Source organism: Anguilla rostrata, chromosome 1, assembly GCF_018555375.3.
Source record: "Anguilla rostrata isolate EN2019 chromosome 1, ASM1855537v3, whole genome shotgun sequence".
In the NCBI taxonomy this organism is placed as follows: domain Eukaryota; kingdom Metazoa; phylum Chordata; class Actinopteri; order Anguilliformes; family Anguillidae; genus Anguilla; species Anguilla rostrata.
In genome coordinates, this window is record NC_057933.1 from 76,386,473 (window position 1) to 76,409,084 (window position 22,612).

At 38.9% G+C, this 22,612-nt stretch overlaps 1 protein-coding gene across 14 annotated transcripts in view; it reads right to left on the minus strand.

The window, feature by feature from the left end:
• Positions 1 to 975: 975 nt before the first annotated feature.
• Positions 976 to 22,612, minus strand: part of LOC135235873 (nuclear GTPase SLIP-GC-like) — a 130,675-nt gene continuing 109,038 nt past the window's right edge. For 4 of the 14 annotated variants that reach the window (XM_064301856.1, XM_064301946.1, XM_064301911.1 and 1 more), the window contains 16 exons: positions 15,502 to 15,610; positions 14,432 to 14,657; positions 14,018 to 14,236; positions 13,697 to 13,888; positions 13,314 to 13,492; positions 13,166 to 13,214; positions 12,971 to 13,069; positions 8,316 to 8,436; positions 8,073 to 8,206; positions 7,486 to 7,665; positions 6,347 to 6,504; positions 5,008 to 5,143; positions 4,796 to 4,904; positions 4,561 to 4,694; positions 4,248 to 4,338; positions 976 to 3,118 (listed from right to left, as the gene is read on the minus strand). In XM_064301856.1, coding sequence (XP_064157926.1) covers positions 3,054 to 3,118; positions 4,248 to 4,338; positions 4,561 to 4,694; positions 4,796 to 4,904; positions 5,008 to 5,143; positions 6,347 to 6,504; positions 7,486 to 7,665; positions 8,073 to 8,206; positions 8,316 to 8,436; positions 12,971 to 13,069; positions 13,166 to 13,214; positions 13,314 to 13,492; positions 13,697 to 13,888; positions 14,018 to 14,236; positions 14,432 to 14,657; positions 15,502 to 15,610 — 2,201 coding nt within the window. In that variant the 3' untranslated portion in view covers positions 976 to 3,053. Of the gene's footprint in view, positions 3,119 to 4,247; positions 4,339 to 4,560; positions 4,695 to 4,795; positions 4,905 to 5,007; positions 5,144 to 6,346; positions 6,505 to 6,728; positions 6,919 to 7,485; positions 7,666 to 8,072; positions 8,207 to 8,315; positions 8,437 to 12,970; positions 13,070 to 13,165; positions 13,215 to 13,313; positions 13,493 to 13,696; positions 13,889 to 14,017; positions 14,237 to 14,431; positions 14,658 to 15,501; positions 15,611 to 16,111; positions 16,232 to 16,989; positions 17,068 to 18,026; positions 18,528 to 21,002; positions 21,504 to 22,612 lie in introns of those variants that run through there. The other 10 variants (XM_064301921.1, XM_064301902.1, XM_064301837.1 and 7 more) reach the window with 9 other exon arrangements.

The following is a 22,612-nucleotide window of genomic DNA, read 5'->3' on the forward strand; positions in this document are numbered from 1 at the left end:
ACCAGGCAGGAACGAACAGGCAGAAACACACAAGCAGGACCAAAGCGGGCAGAAACATACAGTCAGAAACGAACACAAGGAACCAGCACCCGCGTCAGGGAAACAAAGAACTTAAATAGACAAGACACAGGTGAACTCAATACATAATCAAACGAGAGGGAAGGGATAACGAGAGGCAGGTGGGGACGATGATTAAATAACGAGACAGGTGAGGACAACGATTAAATAACGAGACAATAATGGAAAACAATAATACAATTAAAGACACGGGAAACCAATGAGGGAATGAACAGAAATACAAAAAGGTAAAACAGAAACAAAAAGACAGGACCACGACAGAGCGCACCCACACAAACACAAAATCAAACAAACGATCCTCTTCACCCTTCCCCCTCACAGGTTCCAGGCAAAAACAATAAACTTAAAACAACACGCTGAAACAACAAAGACAAAAGAACGTAAAATGGCGCGACCGCTTTCCAGTGCGCTGCCCGTGGCTGCCCGGCGTTCCCGCCTCGCGCCAGCTCCTCAGGCATCCCGGCTGAGGATCGCTTTCTCGGTCTTTCCTTTTTTCCCCTTGAACGAATCTCCAGAAGTAAAACGAAACCAGAATCGTAAACGCGCTCTCGTGCGAGCTCCCGATCTCGACCCCGAACTGTGGAGAGGGCAGTACACCTTTAACGCACCTGGGCTGATTAGCCAACGCATCCCCGGGAGCGTGTGCTCTCTCCACCAGCCGGCGCGGCTGAGACCAATCCGCCTCGCTGGCGGACCGAATGCCACAGTGTGTAAAGACAGATTGGCAGTGCATCATAGATATGCCTTAGCATAGCATGGCTATTTTATATTTTCATGGTAAAAATCCTGTACAGTATGCCTTTTAGCAGTGTTTCTCCCAAAATGAGAAAATAATTTATATTAGTTCATATGTACCTGCTTGTGTACAGAAAAGAAATTAAATAACTACAACAAACATAATTGTTTTCATTTTATTTTCTTTGAAAAAAAAAAAAAAACAGGTACATTGTCAGTAAAAAAATGAGCACCTTTGGCAACACAATGCAATACAGAGATACAAAGCATTGAATTGTTGTGAAATACCATTTAACATAACATAACGATGAGAACATGCCATTCAGCCCAACAATGTAATTTCCACTGGCTTTATTTTGCTAATACGTCTCTCATGTGGTACCTTATCAAATGCTTTTTGGAAATCTAAGTATATAATATCAGAAGCCTTGTTATAGTCAAAACACTTGGCATCTTCATCAGTCAAGGAGCTAAAGCTGGGTCGAAAGTGGGTCTACCAACAAGACAACGACCTAAAGCATTCAAGCAAATCTACCAAAGAACGTAGATTTGTGTTTTGAATTGGCCAAATCAAAGTCCTGACCCTAAATCCAGTTGAGATGCTGTGACAGGACCTGAAGCGGGCAACTCATGCTGGACACCCCTCAAAACTCACTCAATTGGCTGAGTTCTGTAAGAGGTAGTGGGCAAAAATCCATCAAAACAGATGTCAGAGACTGATTAGTGGCTGTAAGAGACAATTACTCCACGTTATCACAGGTAATGGAGCTGCCACAAGCTGAAGTTTTTGTAAAACAAACCACTTAAACAATTAAAATATATTGCTGTTTTTTCATTTCCATTATTTGGAATGTCTACATTACAAATTGGGGTTTAGATCAAATATTTTCTAAGTTTATTTCAATATTTTATACAAAAATAGGGTTCACAAACTTTCAAGCAGCACTATACCTAATCTGACATACATGTCTTTCGGAGAAATGTATAGAATCACCTGTTCATTTGGTCACATTGGTGTTGTGATAAACTAATAGCATTATCCATCATGTCATGAGACACAACTTTGTGAGTAATATGAGGAGTTGGGAGAGCAAAAGGTTACCTGTTGCCAAGCAACCCAAGCTTGTGGCCAGGCAACATGGACTCCTGTCCTAACTGGGTCAGGTTTGCCACAGAGAGAACTGGATATGTTTTTGCCATCAGGCGTCTCCCTCCCCACCGACTGTCAGTCCCAGAACAAACTTTCTTTGTACATTCAACATGCCCTGGCTTCTCTAAATTATACGTGAATCACACTGAAGTTCAAGTAACAATTTAGCTATTTTAAAAATTGAAGTGATTCAGCTGGTAAACAACAAATCACACACAGTACAGAATAATTCCCTTCTTATACTGGATACATTCTACTTTATGGATGATTATTGATATGATTATATAATGCATACAGTAATTGAATGGAAAAAGTAAACACACAATATTATGGTGAAACCCCCAAGAGCCCCAGTTTCCCACTACAAATCCCACACAAAGAAGTCATCACACACTGAAATATTATGATTAGCCTATATTGGCATACACCAAACTAAACAAATTGTTTTCTTTAACTACTTTAATTTAAGCCACCACTAAAAATAAGAAGTGCAGAAAATCAGCTTTCTGTATAAAATTACAAAAAAATTATGAATTAATATGAAACTGTTTAAGGAACGTTTTTGCTTTGCTGTGCTGAACTGAACTGATGAGTTCACTTGACTGCAGTTATTCAACACAAACAGCATTGGTTCCGTGTGTTCATTTCAGACCACTTTTCCCCCAAACTCAGAGATGGGAATCTGTGACCTTGTAGCACAGTGAAGCAGTGAATGAATTAAAAGAGCACACACATCCCCCCTCCCCTGTGCACCTATTATTTATTATATTTAGATTTGCTGGCAGAATCAAGAAGGTAACTTAAGTAACTAGCTAGCAAGATAAGCACTTAGCACTAAAATAAAAAGCTATGGTTATATACGTAGCTATACATACTGTACTTGACTTAGGAGTAAAATATTTCCAAGGGGCCAGTTAAACTGTCAAATCTCTCTCAACTGATCAAATGTTGGAATTCAGTATTAATCTGTCATTAATCTGTCCACCCCAGAATATTCTGGAAATTTAGCAACCGTATTTGGATGGTTGCCATGGTGATCTCCATTTCATTTCATAATTCTGGTCCAGCTGAATCCATCATCCGCTTTGAGTTAAAAAAGCTGGAGGCCTAAAGCTTCACAGCTTCGCTCCATTGTCTTCATTTCTTCTGAAACATCTGCAACGGAGAACAAATCACATCGTTTGAGATCCATACATGCAGGCAGATATGCCATTCTAAACGAACCACAGCACAAACAGCAGCTACTGTAGATCCTGTCAAGACCAGACATTTACGTGCACATGAAATGCTGAAGAGGAGGGTGGGCTATTGACCTGAGTGACTGACATCTAGGACACTGTAACCTTACACCTGTGAAAATTACACAACCTGAATTTAACCTGAATAACCTGACAAAAACGAGCAACCTGAAGTTCAGTACAGCAAGCCAAAACACAGCATTGGTCAGAGGGATGGTCTTGGCCTGTTTGAAACTGTTGTGTGGAGGTGGTGGTGTTGGTCCTAAAAAATTTGCATGATATGGAAAAACACAGTTCCAAAAGAAAACCAAACAGAGCGTCCGTGACCTGCTTCTAAAAGGACTGAGCACACTGAAGCATTTTCTAAACGGAAGCAATGCTTGTTAATAACGACAAGCAAATCTGAACACAATTAAAACTTGTGAAACCAAAAGCAAGTGGACCAAGAAAAAAATCTTGAATCAGTTTGAAAAAAAAGACTTGTTGAGTGAAGAAAATGTAACACTTGCTCATAGCCAAATATATTGAAGTCCATTTATCATCACCGAACAAACTACTTAGGTATATTTGGTGCTTTCTCTTGTCTGCGTTGGTTGAGCACTGTTGGCACCTTTGTTAACAGATATTACATCAACAAACACAGTATGTTTATCTAGATTAAATCTTGGCAATTGACATTCATCCAAGAAAATGAACACTGCTTGTCCAGCGACATTGTCTAAGTAAATGATGGGAGTTGAGCAATCGAGTACAAAAAGTGCCAGACATATAAAACTTACAGACACTTTACAAACATTACAGAGAAAGGAAAGCTTCATCGTAGAAGTCATCAGTATCATGCAACATGGAACTGAAATATGTCCACATTAAATTTATCAGATGTCATAATCAAGGAGAGACTGCACGGCCCAGCCGCCTCTCAACCCAAAGATGCACCAGGAGGGCAGGAATAATTAGGACATATCATAATCTGCTGGTTCAGTATACAGTGTACAGAGTGTCCTTTGACATCCTCCTGCAGTCTAAAAGTGGTTTCCACTGGTTACCTGGGAGGCCAGTGATGTCATCTGGGATCTGGTTTAGAGCCAGTCTCAAGGAGGTTGTCATCTGTGTCTTAATTTCTGCCACAAGGTATTTCTACAGAGTAATGATTGAAAACAAATATTTAATAATTTTCTGTAAAGTGATTTTGTATAAAAGTAGTAAATCTTAGCTAAAACAATTTTTAAAATTCATTTTTTCTACTGTGAAAAAAAGCACATTTTCAGGCAAACCGCAGCACATTTTAAACAGAAAAACATGTAACATTTACTAGATTGCAGTAATCTTCAAGAGAATTTCTTTCAAGAGAATACAGACCTGCAGATCACTGAACTCAACCAGCATTTTCTTCATGGACTCACGGAACATGTAATTTTTGGATTTCGTAATTGCACTTTGCAGTTTCTCTTGTAACTTCATTAAAACATCTTTTCCGTGGATAGCAGCACATTCTGAAAATATGTGACACATTCTTGCATTCATTTAAATGAATAAAGGAATTTAACGTGTTGATATAGATGAAAAATGGATTTCTTAATTCCCAAAAATTAACCTTGATATGTTGGCATCATGGTGTCACAGATTGAATCACTGAGGGAATTGTAGATCAGCTTCTTTCTCTTTAGGATTTTCTTTTCCAAATTCTTGTGCAATTTTCTTTGCTAGATGATACAAAAGGGAAGAATTATCGGTTCACTTGTGAAATATAAAAAAAGAGACTGCATATCTACAGTAGAAGAGGCTTTAAAGGGGGTTCTTTCTCACCTCTGTTCTAATGTACACCAGACGCAGGTATTTTTCTTTATTCTTTGTTCTGTTATATTTCAGAAGGTCACCTTTGATGAAGTTCTCTTGAAAACTTGCAAATTGCCCATTGATTGATGCTCTCGTACCTCCAGGCCTTGAGACACAATTTAAAATGATTTGTTGGTGCAAGTGATACTTTAGACATATCAAACACAGAAATATGGTGGTATGTTTTGCTAATAAATAAGTTTTCCATGTATCAATGCTCCCCTCAGTCTGTTGTTGAACCCTGACTGCTGTTTATGGCGTGACAGCCCTAGATGAAGTTTCCCATGAAGAGTGGGCTATAGTCAGCAGGGTTGTCCCTGTGTGATCACACAAGCAACTCCAGGTTAACTGGGAATCTGGGGCTGGTTGCATCAGCTGTGCAATAGTAGAAAAAAAAATAAGCCTAGCTGTAAGGGTAATCTCTACTAAGTTACAATTTATGTAACTCATCCTATGAACTATGAGCCTTCTCTTCTCCATCATCCTGGATATAACTAGGTTGAAAAAATATGACTGCAAACCTCTTAGTTTGGTAGAGAAAGGCACTAGTTTCTCCATTATAGTCTATGGGGAAATTAAGAGGTATGGTACACTGAATGACATATTGGTTGCTGAAACTTTAGCAATAGAAGCAAGCGGTTGCGTCCATTCTATTTCATAGAACTGAATCAACATCAGCATAATTTTGTGAGACTGTACATTACTTCACGAAGAGCTTATGCCCTACTAAGTTTTGTGTTAAGGACATGTGGTACAACCAAATTTAGTAGCTGCCTAGTTGTAAACTAACTAGTAGCTAGTAATCCTATAGTGTGAAGTTTACATTCCAACTTAAGGGAGAACTTACGAAAAGCTGATACGACCCTACCCTGCAGTCTAAAGTTCTTCCATGTTTACCTCTGCCTGCTTCATACAAAGCCGGTTTGTGATTGGACACGCTACGCAAGGTCAGCTTCAAACAAGGGCAAAGTTTGAATGTTGAAGACTGCAACTTCTTTTGAGCTGTGCACTACACCAGGCTTAGCTTTGCTGCCAAGTCAGGCATGTCTAGCGGTTTAATGCTTGTCGTGTGAAAACGGCTTAACTGCTAAACAAAGTGCACAGCTCTGATGCACTGGCTGCGCAACTCGTTAGCTGGACTGCAGAGTGAAGGGAAACAGTCTCGGACAGCATGGACTTCAGTGTGCATGGTGGGCAGCGCCCAAAATGGAAGACGTAATATGACATACATATAATTGGTCACTCTGAATCATAAGATATAGACATAATATTGGTTGTAAAAAGGAAAATTCAAGATTCATACACTCACCCAAACGTTGTCAGAAAGATGCCATTCATCTGTTTGTACATGGGTTGTGACAGAGTGTAGTTCAGATCAACTACCACTCCGTTGCCAGATCGGTAATAGCCGTCATTTTTACACAAGGCTTTGAGCGTCTTGTGGTGGCCTCTGTTATCACACCATCTCTGTACAAAAACCAAAATACAAATGAAAAATCACTATGGAAAGATTTATGCAACAGCCATCCCTTTATTTTACCATACAAGCTGCTTTGAAGTTACATGAGGTTTACAAGAGACTGCAGTTGAGTAAGAGTATTTGCCAACACATTCTTAAATGTTTAGTAAAAACATCATTGTTAAATCTGAAATTTTATTTTATTTTTTTGCATCTTTCAAAAGTACTTGCCATCGTTATGGGACAAGGTGTGTATAAGCGTTGTCCTTAACCCCATCCACCCCCACGTTCATTGACAAACAAAAATTTTGATTGAATGCCACAACTATTTTCAGCCAGCTGTGCAGGTGCAGATAGTGTGAGAGGTAAAAGCGGAAATTGGACTTTGCCAGATAAAATGCCAGTCCTCTTCATGGCTTTGGCTGGTTGTCCATTGGGCCGTCAGCAAGTGGTTGTCCGGGCAAACAATTTGTAAACACCAGGGTGGTATATTTTCTCAGGATTTTGCATTGTTTATTGAAACATATTTTTGTTCTGAATAAAGAGGCATCATCTCTCACTGAATAGGTTAAAGGAAAAAATAAAATAAAAGCAATTTCTGTTAAAATAAAAGCAATTTCTGTTTTTCACTACTATTTGGATAGCAGAAAATGCTGAAATACATTTAGCAAAAGGTAACAAAACAACAAGTTGCTGATCATATCAAACTCATTTTTTTGACCTATTCAAATCAAGTCAAAGCCTATTTATGACACGGCAATATGCGGCCATATTTCATGGCATTGAAGCTACTGACTTGAAATAGAAAATTTTAATTGTTTATTTCACCTTAAGATTGAGGCTCTATAAATATTTATTTATTTATTCATTCATTCATTGCTGGCTACAATGTTAGGAAGGCTCTCAATTTCCCTGACTTTGAACAATTCTTTTTGACATTTAACCTTTTCCCAAGAAAAACAGGCAGTTTCCAGCTAAAACAAACTCACTGGTTCCAGCACTCTCTCTTTGGCGTTCGTCAGGCAGTGTTTCTCTGCTTCCTTTGCTCCCATCACCAGACCTTCCTGGAGTTTTGTGTGAGCTCTGCTCAGAACTGAATTCAGTGTAGTGCAAGTCTTATCCAGGTCCTTTTCAAGTCGGCTGAACTCCTGGGAATTTGAAGTCTGAGCCTGAAAAAGGGCAGTATTTACACTCACATAAAGTGTAACTTATGATTTTAAAGTGAAAATATTACATAACCCTGCATATTTAAATCAAAGCACTACCAAAACATTGACATTCTGTTGAGAGCTAGATTATAAAACATTTGCTGTTTATATTTAAACCATTTTCAATTTTGTGAAATGGTGTACTAAAGTCACGGAAGCTGTGAAACTAGCTATCTAGATTTAGAATTTAGACGCTAGCTGGCTGTATGCCAGAATTCACGAAGACTGTCTTTAATGTTCAATTTCAGACACAGCAACTACCTGGAACACAGTCAGCAATAAAATCATGTGTGTTTTTAGTTCTTTATCATAGTATTTAATTTATTTAAATATGTTAAAATATACGTAGTGATGGAGTAAAAACACACCTTTGAACTGAGGGCATCCTTTGAAAAGTGAAGATATGAAATGATTCCAGAAACCTCAGATACATAATCTTTCACTTTCTTCATGGAATGGGAGACATACAGTTTCTTAATGTGCTCCATCAGCAATGGCAATTCTTTGTAAATAGTAGAAAAAACAGCTGGTTAGCACTTAAAACATTTATTTTAACTTCACATTGTAAAATATATAGATAAATATATAGGCCTATGTTATTATCTTTTTACCCGTTTCATTGCAATCCAGAACAGTTGACTTCCTTTGTGCAATTCTCCTGAATTCTTCAGAACTCACAGTGTACACATCAAAGAAGCCGTCTGAATCCCCTTCATCGCCAAGCAGAAATTTCTGCAACAATTGATATTCTTACATAATTGTTAACGGTGGATGTGGTCTGTTATGTGCAGTGTTGAGGCAGCCACTACACTACCGGTATCGACATCAGTATCAGCCAATGTTTCGCCCGAAATAATCAAAATCGCATCACAAAAAATGTTCATATTGGCTCATCCCTAGCTGCACTGTTGCTTAACTACTTCCTGTATCAAGTAATTGTTAGCTTACTTGATACAAGTTAAGCAACAGTGCAGCTAGGGATGAGCCGATATGAACATTTTTTGTGATACGATTTTGATTATTTTGGGCAAAACATCGGCCGATACTGATGTTGATACCGGTAGTTTTGTGCTTCTGCTTTGATAAATTTATATTCAAGTGTTTAAAATCTTGCCATTCTACTGTAAAAACATAATTTTAATTAGGAAACTTCAAAGTAATGCAACAAAGTTAAACATTTATTTTTTATGACATTTCTTCACATTCATCCAAGTTAAAATGCATTCCTCCAACTGAAACTGTATTCCACAAAAATGTCAAATAAAGAGCATTCCTCCAACTGAAAAATAATTTTCTGAATATCGGTGTTTCCCTTAGAATTCTTTTCAGACCTGGTGGTATGCACCGAAAAAACACTCAAACAGATGCAGCACGCAGGGTTGCACCTTGGCATGGTCGGACGGTGTGGCAGGCAGCCTGTGATTTATATTTGTTTCAAATTTCTGCTTGCTCTGCATATTCGTAGCTTAAAAGAAAATGATCACTAGGAGAGTATAACTTAATCCTCTGCATTTATTGCATTAAAAAAAAGCTGTTTAATCTGTGACACATAATTAAAACACATTATGATTGCATACAAAGCATCTTTAACAATATTATAAACTCCAGTGAAAAAGAAGATTTTAGTGAATAATCAATAACAATCTATTAGATCAAATTAATTTACATTAGATTAAAGTGCCAGGGAGTTGTTGGGGTCAAATATTACTGAAGCATTGCTACTGGAGGTAAAAATAGGCACACACCTGGTATTACTTTGATATTTTACCAAGGTTTTATGCATCTTGTGCATTAATGTTAACATTCCTCTAACCTTTGCAAACGATTAAAACATCATGAACAAATTAAAACCAGGTTAATTAATGTTTGGTTGGCCATCCCCCCACATGAAAAAAACATAAATTATGTAATCTAAGCAGCATGCCAGATGTTGTCCAATGCTACTGTTTTTATGCCCAGACCCTCTCTAGATAACATAAATATTCATTGTTAAGTTAATAGTTTATTTTAGCTACAGGTTTTTTCAAGTTGATTTCAGAGGAGAAACGTTCAAGATGAGTTCTTATGAACTTACATTGCTCAGTTTTAATAACAAATTACCAAGCATTAGCTAACCATTGTTTGTCAAAGTACACTTCTCCCAATACTGGCAATTTGCAATGAGAATACGATTGTCCAAATTATGTAACTGAATTCTTGGTGCCATTCCCTATGTGGAAAATTATAATGAGATATTATGTTACTGATTATACTAAAAATATATACAGTTGAGGCCAAACATTTACCGAGACATTCAAACTCATTTTTTCATTTTTATCACCACACATATCCTGTTACAATACATTTCCTAAGTTAAATCGATTAGGGTATGTACTTTATTTCCGTAAGAGCTCATTTCAAAATAATAGCTAATAATTTCAGCTTTCATGTACTATATCAGATTTTCAGTGGGTCAGAAGTTTACATACACTTCGTTAGTATTTGGTGATATTGCCTTTTAATTGCTTAACTTGAATCAAATGCTTAGGGTAGCCTTCCACAAGCTTCTAGACCCTGACCAGACTGGCTTCCGATCCGGGCACCTAACAGAGACTGCCCTCCTAGCTGTGACGGAGGCACTTGCCACTGCAAGAACCTCACGCCTCTCCTCTGTCCTGATCCTCCTTGATCTGTTTGCAGCATTCAACACGGTCAACCACAAAATACTCCTCTCCACCTTGGCTGAGTTGAGCATTGCTGGGACTACCCTGTCTTGGTTCGCTTCCTATCTTCCAGATAGGTCCTACCAGGTCACCTGGATGGGGTCTGCTTCTGCTTCTCATCCCCTTGTAACGGGAGTACCACAGGGATCTGTACTGGGTCCTCTGCTGTTCTCCATATCTCTTGGTTCAGTTTTTAATTCACACGGCTTCTCCTATCATTGTTATGTAGATGACACGCAACTCTTCTTTTCTTTCCGCCCCTCTGCCTCACAGGTCGATGATAAAATATCTTCCTGCCTGGCTGTCATCTCTACCTGGATAGCCAGCCACCACCTGAAGCTCAACCTCAACAAAACTGAGCTGCTGTTCTTCCCATACAAGACCTCCCTACTACGTGAGCTCTCAATCACTGTTGATGGCACCACAGTTACTGCCTCTCACTAGGCAAAGAGCCTGGGGGTGGTCCTGGACGACCAACTGGACCTCAAGGAGCACATCAAGGCAACATCACGGTCCTGCAGATTCCTCCTGTACAACATCAGAAGGATTCAACCATACCTGACTACGCACACCACCCAGCTGCTTGTCCAGCATATGATGACCTCCCACCTAGATTACTGCAACTCTCTCCTTGCTAGCCTGCCAGTTTGTGCCATACAGCCACTACAGATGATTCAAAATGCCGCTGCCCGACTCATCTCCAACCTTCCCAAATTTACACCCACGTCACTCATCTTCTGAGGTCACTCCACAGGCTACCGGTCGCTGCCAGGATCAGGTTCAAAGTCCTGACCGTCATCTACACTGCAGCCAACAGGATGGCCCGTATCTATTTGCAGGACATGATTCGATTCTATACGCCTGCTCGACCACTCCGCTCTGCAGCAGCAGGGTGCCTTGAACCCCCTTCCACCTGAGTAAAGGGATAACAGAGCTTCTCCACCCTAACTCCCCAGTGGTGGAACAATCTTCTTGTCCCTCTTCAAACCTCTCTCTCATTACCCATCTTCTGCCGTGGTCTGAAGATGCACCTCCCCATGCTACACGTGCCCCCAGTCCAGCACTTTTTGGTAATTCGTATTCATCCTAATATTGTAGCTTGTTCTTCTCCCTAGTTTGGCTTGGCATAAGTTAGGTCAGAATAGTGTTCACTGTGTGAACTAAACTGTGTTCTTGGCTAGAAATAGCTGTACGAAATGAGTATCGTATTTTATTGAACCTGTGTTTTGTAGTTGTCCATGACCATGAAATGCACTTTTGTACATCGCTTTTGAAAAAAGCATCTGCCAAATAAATGTAATGTAATGTAATGTAAAACTTCTCACAATGCTTTGCCAGAATGTTTGCCCATTCCTCTTGATAGAACTGGTGTAACTCAGTCAGGTTTGTGGGCCTCCTTGCTCAGACTCACTTTTTTGCTCAGTCCATGAATTTTCTATGGGATTCAGGTCAGGGCTTTGCGATGGCCACTCCAATACTTTTCACTTAAGCCATTTTGATACAACTTTGGAGGTATGCTTAGGATTATTTTCATCTGACCAGAGAACACTCATCCAAAAGGCTAGGTCCTCATCCTGGTGATCACCTGGAAACTTCATTCTGGCTTTTTTATGCCGGTCTTGGAGTAGGGGCTTCATCCTTGCGCAGCAGCCTTTCAGGCCATGGCGATGTAGGATTCACTTAATGGTGGATGTAGATACTTCGGTACCTGATGCCTCCAACTCCTTCACCAGTTCCTGGTGTTCAGTTGAACCTTTCAGACCAAAGTACATTCAGCCCTCGGAGTTAATGTTTGCCTCCATCCTGAACGATGCAGTGTCTGTGTGGTCCCAAGCTTTTTATATTTGCATACAATTGTTTTTACAGATGCTTGTGGTACCTTCAGTTGTTTGGAAATTGCTCCTAAGGAGGGACTGGACTTGTGGAGGTCCACAATTTTTTTTCTGAGGTCTTGGATGAGTTGCTTGAATTTTCCACAGTATCAAGGGCAAAAAGGCAGCGGCTCTAAAGGTAGGCCCTTAAATACAGCCACAGGTGCCAATTAACTCACAATTAACTTGGCCAATCAGAAGCTTCTAAAAAGTAATTACATCAATTTCTGGAATCTTCAAGACTGTTTAAAGAGACAGTCAACTTGGTGTATGTAAACTTTTGACCTACTGGAATTCTGGTATAGTGAATTAAAGCTGAAATAAATCTGTCTCTAATCGACTGTTTTAAAATTACCTCTGATGTGAACAAAGTAGATGTCCAAATTGACTTGCCAAAAGAAATGTATGGTAACATGAAATTTGCAGAGTTGTGAAAAACTGAGTTTGATTATCTTCAGTCTAGGTGTATGTAAACTTTTGGCCTGAACAGAATGCCACTGGGTGAAGCTGCAAAGTGAGATTGACTATATGTAGGAATGACTTTCCTCTAAATGCTGTAATTATTTTGCAATTTTGGATGACATTCCCAAAACTTTTTGATTCTTTTATTACTATTAATTTAGGTTTACTTTCATCTTTGTGGAAGTAAGATAAAAAGCAAATCTGAGTTAACACTACAACACTAAAACTCACCTTGGTTTTCTCTTTCAAGTGTGCACTGATTTCCACTTTAAATCTCTCATTACGGAACAGTATACATGCTTGTTTTTCTCTTCTTTCATAATGAGGATCCTGAAAAATATGTATTAATATGAAATGTCAAATATTAAATTTAAATTAAATATTAAATCCCATGAAGTATTCAATAGTTATATAACCTCTACTTACCTGAGTATCAAGTTCTATTTCAAGATCCTCATCTGTGACGTGATAATTCCTGGCAAAATTAGAAAAGTCAGTCAAAATTAAAAACATGATAGATCTGTATACAGTTGTAGTAAATATTTCTAAAGGAGTTAATAATGTAGCAGCTAACTCTTTGATCTCCTCGGGGTTGATAATATCTGTTTTGGTGCAGATGAAGGTGATGTTGTGACACTCTCCTCCTCCAGCAACGTGTCTCAGTGATTCATCAAAGATCTCGTCAGCAACTTTCTCAGACAGGGCACGGTTCATCTCATTCACAATCCAGACAGAGGAGCACTGGCTGAGACACTGTGGGATTTAAATGGGAAAATTGTGAGTTTCAGCATTGTCCTTGGATAGGGGAACCGGTCGGCCAGACTGAATGTGCTCGTATCTCCCTCGCTAAACTGACTCAGTGCATGGTCGATGGAATGGGCTCTTGAATACACCTGGACACTCAAAATAAACAGAATTCATTCAACAAAAAATTAAAGCATGAAGCAGTGACAGTACCTCTTTCCACATCTCACTTCTGTTTTTACTGACATCTCCAGCCCCAGGCAGGTCCACCAGCACAATCCCCTCCAGTATAGCTGGAGACTGTGGCAAGGAGATGGTGACTCGCTTCACAAGAGGCCAGAACTGCTGCTCTGTTTTTTTATCACTCCGAATGTAGCATCCAATGCTTCGAGACAGTTCTTGGGCCTACAGAGAGGTTTTAGGAGCATGAATATTCATTAAGAGGAGGAGAAATCAAGATGTTCAGATATCCTGTCAAAAAGAAGATCTCTATTCACTTCGAGGTTAAGAAGTGTTATTGTGCATGAGACTCACGGTGTCAAAATTCATAGTCTTCCTGCATGTGTTGGGAATCTCAGGAAACTCTTTGGCCCCCACCAATTCACTGTAACTTTTCTTCAGTCCCTCTTCTCCATAAATGGCTTTGATCTTTTCTCTTGCCATTTCTACCATTCCATCATCTTCTGCAGTCTTTTGTTGGTCATTTTCTTTTTCGAGTAATTCCACCAGGAATTGTAGTTCTGATTTCCACTCCTGAAATGCAGTACATGATGTTCATGGAGCATGATGGTGTTCATTTGTTTACGGAAACCTGCCATGGTCGAGTTTCTACATTAGCCTGCATGTCAATGCTGTTAATTCTATTTCTTTATGTTTTTTAACAAGGGGAGGACTGTATGAAAATTTCAGCGCTATAATTCATTTCCTGTTTTGTGTTCATTTGCTTACCTCTGGGCTGATGAATTCAATATCAGCTTTGTATTTGCTGGAATTTGTATTGGCTTGCACATGTACAAAGACTGACGTGCAAGCATGCAGGCTTCCTGAAGGCAGAAGCTGGTTTTCATTTACAAGTGCATTGATCAGTGAGCTCTTCCCTGCTCCCGTCTTCCCAAACAGTCCAATGTAAATTTTCTCTTTTTGGACATTTTCTTTTAAATAAGAGATCTTCTTTCTGCAGGGTCAGGACAAACATCTTCATTGGACAGATACAATAACTTTGGGCTCAATGAACAAAAAGTATTGAAGTATTTTTTTAAACAGTTACAGCATTTGCACAACTACATATATTCTATCTTTACCTGTCTAATGTCCAAAAAGAGGTATGGAATTTCACATGTGAGCCTGTTACAGATTCTTTAAGATTCTTATGCTGAACATAAATGATCCATCTTGTTTTGAAAAACAAAATAATGTATCACCGGCATTGACAAGGAGCGGCAACATAAGCTAACATGTTAAAAAAAATATTGTGCTGTTCATTGATCACATGATTACATTGACTTAAGATCTCGAAGAAGAATTTTCTTTTACAGTGTTTGCACTTAAATTGAGCTCCAGTCAAAAGTACAAATAGCTATGGGGTTGAATGGGTTATTCAGTTAAGGCACCGCGCCACGCTGTGATGCATGGACGGCCTCACTGCCTCGGACAGAATCTGGACTGTGCCAGTGCTGAGAGCGCTCCAGAGCGGTTGTGTAGTAATTGTGTGGCCCGGGCCATGGGAGGGTTCAGTTGACTACGGCTCCGTGTTTCATCGCTATCAAGCTAACGCCGCTGGTCGAACAGGCAACTGTCAACTGCATGGTAAGCAGCCTAGGAAAGGTCTTCCTCCAACTATCTGAGCTTAGCTGTAGTCTGCGGTGTGTAAGCAACTGGTGACACCATCTGCAGTTAGAAATATTGGATATTCCCAATTTGGTTGGGAATTAAATAGTACAGTCACATGCTGAGTGCCAAATTTAGATATAAAATGAAAAAATAAAGCTATAAATAGTTTTATTAAAATAAATTTTTACTTTAGGTCTTCCAGAAATCGCATGCTCTGTTCCTCTCTGCAGGTAACATCTTTGAGTTTGGCATAAACCTCAGATATGGTTTGTTTTCCATCTTCTAATGCATCTTTGCCTGTTAAGATAAAGTGGGAATCACAGCGAAAAACACACATTATACAGTGAAGGGTTCTAGTGGCTCTGTATAGGATATAGGCTACATTTTGCTGCCATGGGTTGGTAAATGTTTTGAAAGTAAATCAATTACTCCTAGATTACAGACTTTCTGTGGCTTTTTAAGACATATTTAACTCCAATAAGAATAGGATCTTAATGTATTGGATTCTTAATGGATTCTTCATATTATTGGAAAACATTACATCAATAACACATTCAATAAAATGTGGCATTTTCTAAAATGTAGGCAACACTCTTATGTAGGTAATCAATTTGCAAAAGCCTGTGAAAAATGTTTAGGACATGTTTGTTTCTTGAATCCAATTTCAGTATATGGTCATTTCTGATCTAACATAGTGCCCTTGAATCTTATAGAATTAGCACTAATGTAAGATATAATGGCTGTTAATGGTATAGTTCAATATGAGGTACTGTAGATTATAAGAGAAAAGACACTCACAGGTTGAGACGATTTCTTCCATTTCATATGAAAACACAGACTGTCCTTTATTTTTCAGCTTTCTCCTCTTTGATTTCCGATCATCATTCCCACCGAGCTTTCGTTTACCTTTCTGAGGAACTGGAAAAGTATGTGTGTTTGGAGGGGTGAAAGAAAAAGAGAATGTTTGTATGTTTATGAACCTGACTTCTAAACATTATATAACAGACCCCTAACACATATATTCACATAAACTAGTGATGGGCACTGCAAGCACTTGTAAGCATTTACAGAAATGAATTTACAATATATTAGCAGGCTCCAAAGAATTCAAGACTCTATAAACACAGGAAACAGTTTTCCCAGTATTCATTGTGAAAATTGGAACATGTTTTTGTTGTTTCAGTGTGGTTCTCATTCCCCCACCCCAAACTTCCCTTCTTTACAGTGCTAAACATGCTGAAGCCATAATCTTAAATATCATTCACTGCAGCATATACTGGCTTTGCTGTGTGATAGGTTTGTCTTTCACTGTTTCACTGTAGTTTAGCAGTTTTTAAACAGTCAAAACATTTATTTTTGTGACTGAATTTGGTAGTCTATTTCAAGGAGCACTCACAACAAGGAGGGTCTGGGTTCAAATCCAGCTTGCACCCCTCTGTGTGGAACTTGCATGTTCTCCCCATGGGCAGCCAATTGAGTGTGAGTGTGTGAGTGAATGGTGTGTGTGCCCTGGGATACATTGGCAGCCGGGTGATGCATTCCTGCCCGTCACCCAATGCGTGCTCCAGAACTCCAGAGACAAGTGGGTATGAACTTCAAGGAATATGAGCTATTTAATGTGTTTTTATGTTACATATTTATTTCAGGCTTGAATGCCCCCCAAAATCTTCACTCACACTCCATGGATCCTTCCCCTTGTCTATCAGCTGGTCCCTCTGATCTTGCCTCACCATCATCCAGTGGCTGCTCTCCTACTCGAAGAGAACATTGAAAGCTTTATGTCAGGGCTATGAATTAAAATTATTTTCTTAATGCTAATAGAAGTGTGTCAGTGCCACAGTTGTGAATTTGGTATTACGTTACTGCTTTTTATTTTACTGTTCATACTTAACACAAACTGATGAATTATATTAAATTACTATTTTTAAATTCAAAAATGTATATTTATACAGTAAGAGAGAAAGTTAGCTTGTCAGTTCAGTGTAAACAAATGCCAGTATCTTACCAATAGTTTTCTTTTCTTGCAGTGCCTAGCTAGTTCACTCCGGTAAGTCCGGTAAGAGTGCTATCATCACTCTTCCCCCATTTTTACTTTTTTTAAATCGAGCACTAATGCCAAATATACAAGTCATAACAACTGTAGCCAAATTATCACAAAGAATACAGGGATTGAAGGGGACTGTATCTTATACTGACCGTGATAAAAAAAATGGCTGTTAACAGTGAATGGGAATTCAAGTAAGATGAGAGTCGTGTTCTTTCTTTATCTTTACCAGTACCCCTCAGCCCTCTTCATCAGTTCATGATTTTAGAGTTTCTGAAAAATTGGCTTTGTTCCTACCCAAATTAATTATTAATGATCAACTTCAAAATAATTCTGACACTGAAATGATCGTTTAACAAAACATATTTGTGAATGCACTCCGCTTTTTTAGAGTATACCACTACTTATAAATAATAAACAATAAATTCTTATTGGAAAAATGTGATCCTTAGTGGCTAACACTGTCATGATGGTATTTGTAGTCCATGTTTATATATGACTACTAACGTTTGGTTGTATTTATCTTCAAAATATTTTTGTAAGGTATCATTTTTTGTAAACCCTGAAATTTGTCTCTACATGCAATTTTCTGAACAACTAAATCACTTTAGCCCTCCACTTAATCATATGTATCCTTTATATTCTACAAACATAGCGAAACACTCTTACCATAGTTACATGGCACCAGATTTAGTCCATGGGCCATTGTTTCAAGCTCTCTGATCCAGTAGAATTCCCTCTCTTTTAGTGCTTCAGAACCATTGACCTGCTCAATTGGAAACAGAATCAGATCTTCAAGAGAATGGTCATGGTTGTTGAAATGATCTGAGATTGGCCGATGCTGGCGATATCTGATGGAGCTTCTGTGGTCTGTGAATCTTCTTTGGAGTGTGGTTGCAGTCTTCCCAACATACTGCACCGGGCATTTTTTGCACTGGATGATGTAGATGACACTTGGTGTCTTGCAAGTCAGATGTTGGGTGATGTCGTACTGTTTTCCTGTAGCTGTACTCTGAAATTTATCAGTGCCCTTCGTTATTTGCCGGCAGCAGAGGCATCCCTGGGAATTACATGTGTCAACACCCGTACAAGTGCCTGCAGTCCCAGAAGAAGGACCTGCTTGAGCCATGGGAGCAGTCTCTGGAGCAGTCTCCTCTGTCCTGTGTTTCTCTGAGGGGAAGATGGGGTGAAAGAAAATGATGTATGTGCGTAGTTCCACATGGTGTTAGTTATGACTCACCTTTCTTTGTCTATTAAGCCTAAACTGTGAAGCTAATTACATTTTTTAAACATTATTTACATTAGGAATATGTATTTTTTTATGTTGCAGGAGCTTATAGTGACAGTATCACCTTGAGTCAATCAAAGAGATTCAGTCAAACCACCCAAAGTCAGATATGCAGTACCGTACTGTATTTTATAACAACCAATATGATAGTATCTAGTTACTGATAAAGTATGATCTCCATCTTATTTTCCAAAACTTATTTATCTCGAGTTTACAGGGTCGGTCAGTCTCGTTGATTCAATCAGAGAGACTCAGTCAAACCACCCCTAAGCATATAAGATTCTGCCAAATGCTCATATGGTCTGAAATGTAAGAAACAGGAAAAGGTGTGGCCTGAACATTGTGGCACAAGCAGGGGGAGAGGCCTCTGTTTAAGGACAAGTGAGCTCTATGTGTACAGTCCAAAATATCTGCCTGTCTTAAACTTTAAATAAACCCCATTTTCACCCATATGACTATGTACAGCACAGACATGGATATGGTTCAAAAAGTGAAGCTGCCTAGCCCTGGTGAATGAGGCCAGATGTGTTCGTTTAACCTGTGACTTAGGGTCCAGCTTGTCACAAGGAGTGCTGGTTCTGAGCCATTCAGAAACCCAGGGTGACCGTGATTTGTGCATGTCTTAACAAATGAACAGTTAACAGGGCATTTCCTGCAGTATTACCCCTTAAATAATGGGTAATACTGAAGTATTGGTAATGCTGATACAATTAGCAGTCAATTAACAGGTAAAGAAAGTCCTATTTACATCTGCCTTGGCTTAAGGATGATAATTGTGACACATTTAGATTTCTAATTTGAACTGTAATTACTGAATTATTTTTTGTTTAGCAGAATCACGCTGTCATATTGGTTGTTATGCAATACAGTATGGTACTGTATATCTGACTGTTGAGACAGGAAGTATGTTGTCTACAGGGCGGCAGTGTAGCACAGTGGGTAAGGAACTGGGCTTGTAACCGAAAGGTCGCAGGTTCGATTCCCGGGTAGGACACTGCCGTTGTACCCTTGAGCAAGGTACTTAACCAAAATTTCTTCAGTATATATCCAGCTGTATAAATGGATACAATGTAAAAATGCTAAGTAAAAGTTGTGTAAGTCGCTCTGGATAAGAGCGTTTGCTAAATGCCTGTAATGTAATATTTTGATTGGTTTGGTTTAAGTGAAGGTCTTAAGAGGCATGGGTCATGAAGGAAATATTGTTACGTTTGAGGACAGCAGGAGATCAGCTACATGCTAATAAACACACTTGCGTTTCAAATGTGTCTGAGAATTGATCAGCATTATGAGTATGTTTTATTGGCACAAAAATTTAAGTGCAACAATTGTGTTATGATCTGTTATTTGTTGTTCATGTCTGTTTATGACTAGTGTAGGAGCCTTTTATGAACTTGTGGGTTATTGTAAATGAAAATTATTTATAATGAATGAATTATGAAAATGTAACTGTTGTTTGTACCAGTTTTTGGAAATAGTTTACAAAGAGTAAAGCATTCATTTTTTGTACACTGAAATTCATACCTACATTCAATTTGCCAGACAAACAAATCACTTTAGCCCTCCTGCTCTTAATCATATGAATCCAGTATACAGTACTCACCAGACCTGGGTCAAATACACATTTAAAGTATTTTAATCACTTTTAAATAGTAGTAGTTTCGGTGGTGTGCCCTCAGTATTATAACTCGCTGACATCACATTGAGGGCAACTCACAAAGATTGTACAAAGAACTCTGGGATACCCCCTTCAGCATGAAGCCTACATTGTTGCTGGCTCAATCATTTCTGTTGTCTATCACAGTATAAGATAAGATAAGATAAGATAAGATAAACCTTTATTGATCCCCGGAGGGAAATTCAGGTGTCTTAGCAGCAACAGCAGTGAGATGAATCACAGGAAAGGTACAGGGAAGAGTTGGAGTCAAGAGTATAACGGGAAAGGAGTTGGTCTTGTAACCTAAAGGTCACAGGTTTGATTCTCCTGCTGTTGCACCCTTGAGCAAGGTGCTTAGCCTGCACTGCTTCAGTATCCAGCTGTTATAATTGGATACAATGTAAATTATTTGTAAAAAGTGTAAATCACTCTGGATAAGAACGTCTGCTAAACGCCTGTAATGTAAACGTTTTAAATTTGTTTTTTTATAAGGCTCTAAATATTATTCGAAAAAGTATTTGGTTTTAAATACTATTTGGGAAATATTTGGTTTCCAATGAAAATATTAAATAAATCAAATACAATGTATTTCATGTGTAAATGCATTTTAAAATACTTCAAATATGCATATAACTACATTTAACAACATACATACGAATTTGTATTTGACCCAGGTCTGACACTCGTAGTGAAGCAGTCTTACCACATATATTTGGCATCAAATTTAGTCCATGGGCCATTGTTGCAAGCTCTCTGATCCAGTAGAGTTCCCTCTCTTTTAGTGCTTCAGAACCATTGACCTGCTCAATTGGATATACAATCAGATGATCAAGACAATGGTCATTGTTGTTGAAATGATCAGGGACTGGCTGACGTTGCTGATTTGTGATGGAAGCTCTGTGTTCTTCGACTGTTCTCTGCAGTGTGGTCGAAGTCTTCCCAACATACTGCACCGGGCATTTTTTGCACTGGATGATGTAGATGACACTTGGTGTCTTGCATGTCAGATATTGTGTGATGTTGTAATGTTCTCGTGTGGCTGTGCTCTGAAATTTAACAGCACCCTTCCATATATGCCCGCAGCAGCGGCATCCCTGGGAATTACACGTGTCAACACCCGTACGAGTGCCTGCAGTCCCGGAAGAAGGACCTTTTTGAGCCATGGGAGCAGTCTCTGGAACAGTCTTCTCTGTCCTGTGTTTCTCTGAGGGGAAAATGGGGTGCAATTAGGTTTCAGTTGTGGTTTCGAAATGTACAGCCAGGTTTCAAAATGTTGTTTTCACCGATTGCCTAGGCAGGCTATAAACATTTAAATGCCATCAATAAGAATCTCTTATAACATCCAATTGTATTGAATTTGCATACTCTGTGTGAATATTAAGACTGTTATTTGTACCCCCGCTGTGTTCCTTTTTTTCCCCTCCCACCGGGTTAAATGTAACATTTCACTCCCGGTACTTTCTGTCAAATTTCTATGGAATGGTATGTAACAGAAGTTTCATTATGGTATGTAATCATAGTCGGGATGTTGGTGGTTTGTATTAAAAATGATAATCTGGTTGTAGTTACATTTTCAGAATTCAGCCAAATACGAAAACTGTTCGTTATTTCCCCGATCTAGCCTACACTAATACCTATACAGACAAGAGATAGCCAGAGATTTGAGACTGGCTAACATAGCAGAAAAAGCTAGTCCTGATTATTTACTCTTTCACATGGATGCTTTGACAATTTGCTCCAGTTAGCTGCATCACAGAGGTTGACCCTTTAGTGTTCAGCAGTTTTGAGGAAGTGGCTCATTGCCTGAATGTTTCGCACAAATATTCAGATTACACTATATCAGCTGGACGTTCTTCTCACATACTGCCTGTAGAAGCTGTGGAGTTATTTAAGTTATTTATTAGCTGGTTTTTCTGTCCTTGACATTGCAGCTCTTTTGTGGTTGGGGAGAGGACCAAGAATGGCAGAGCATGGCATACGGTCAGTCTGAGGTCTTTAGGGCAACAAGCCTCCTATCGAGTAAAGTTTGCCTAGATGTACGAGTGCATCCTAACTGAATTTAGGCTACTGTTGTATGGTGCATGGCTCAAGTTTGGACCACAGACCGTCGTTCTGGTCAATCAGATGTGTTATCTAGGAACTGCTCCTGCCTGCACCGACCTACTACATCCTCATTGGCATATGGACAAAGAAATGCAGAAATAAATAAATAGAAAATAAATATATGAAAAAATAAATGAATCAAGAAATAAATACAGAAATAAATAAACACAGAAATAAACAAATCAAGAAATAAGCAAATAAATAAATGTA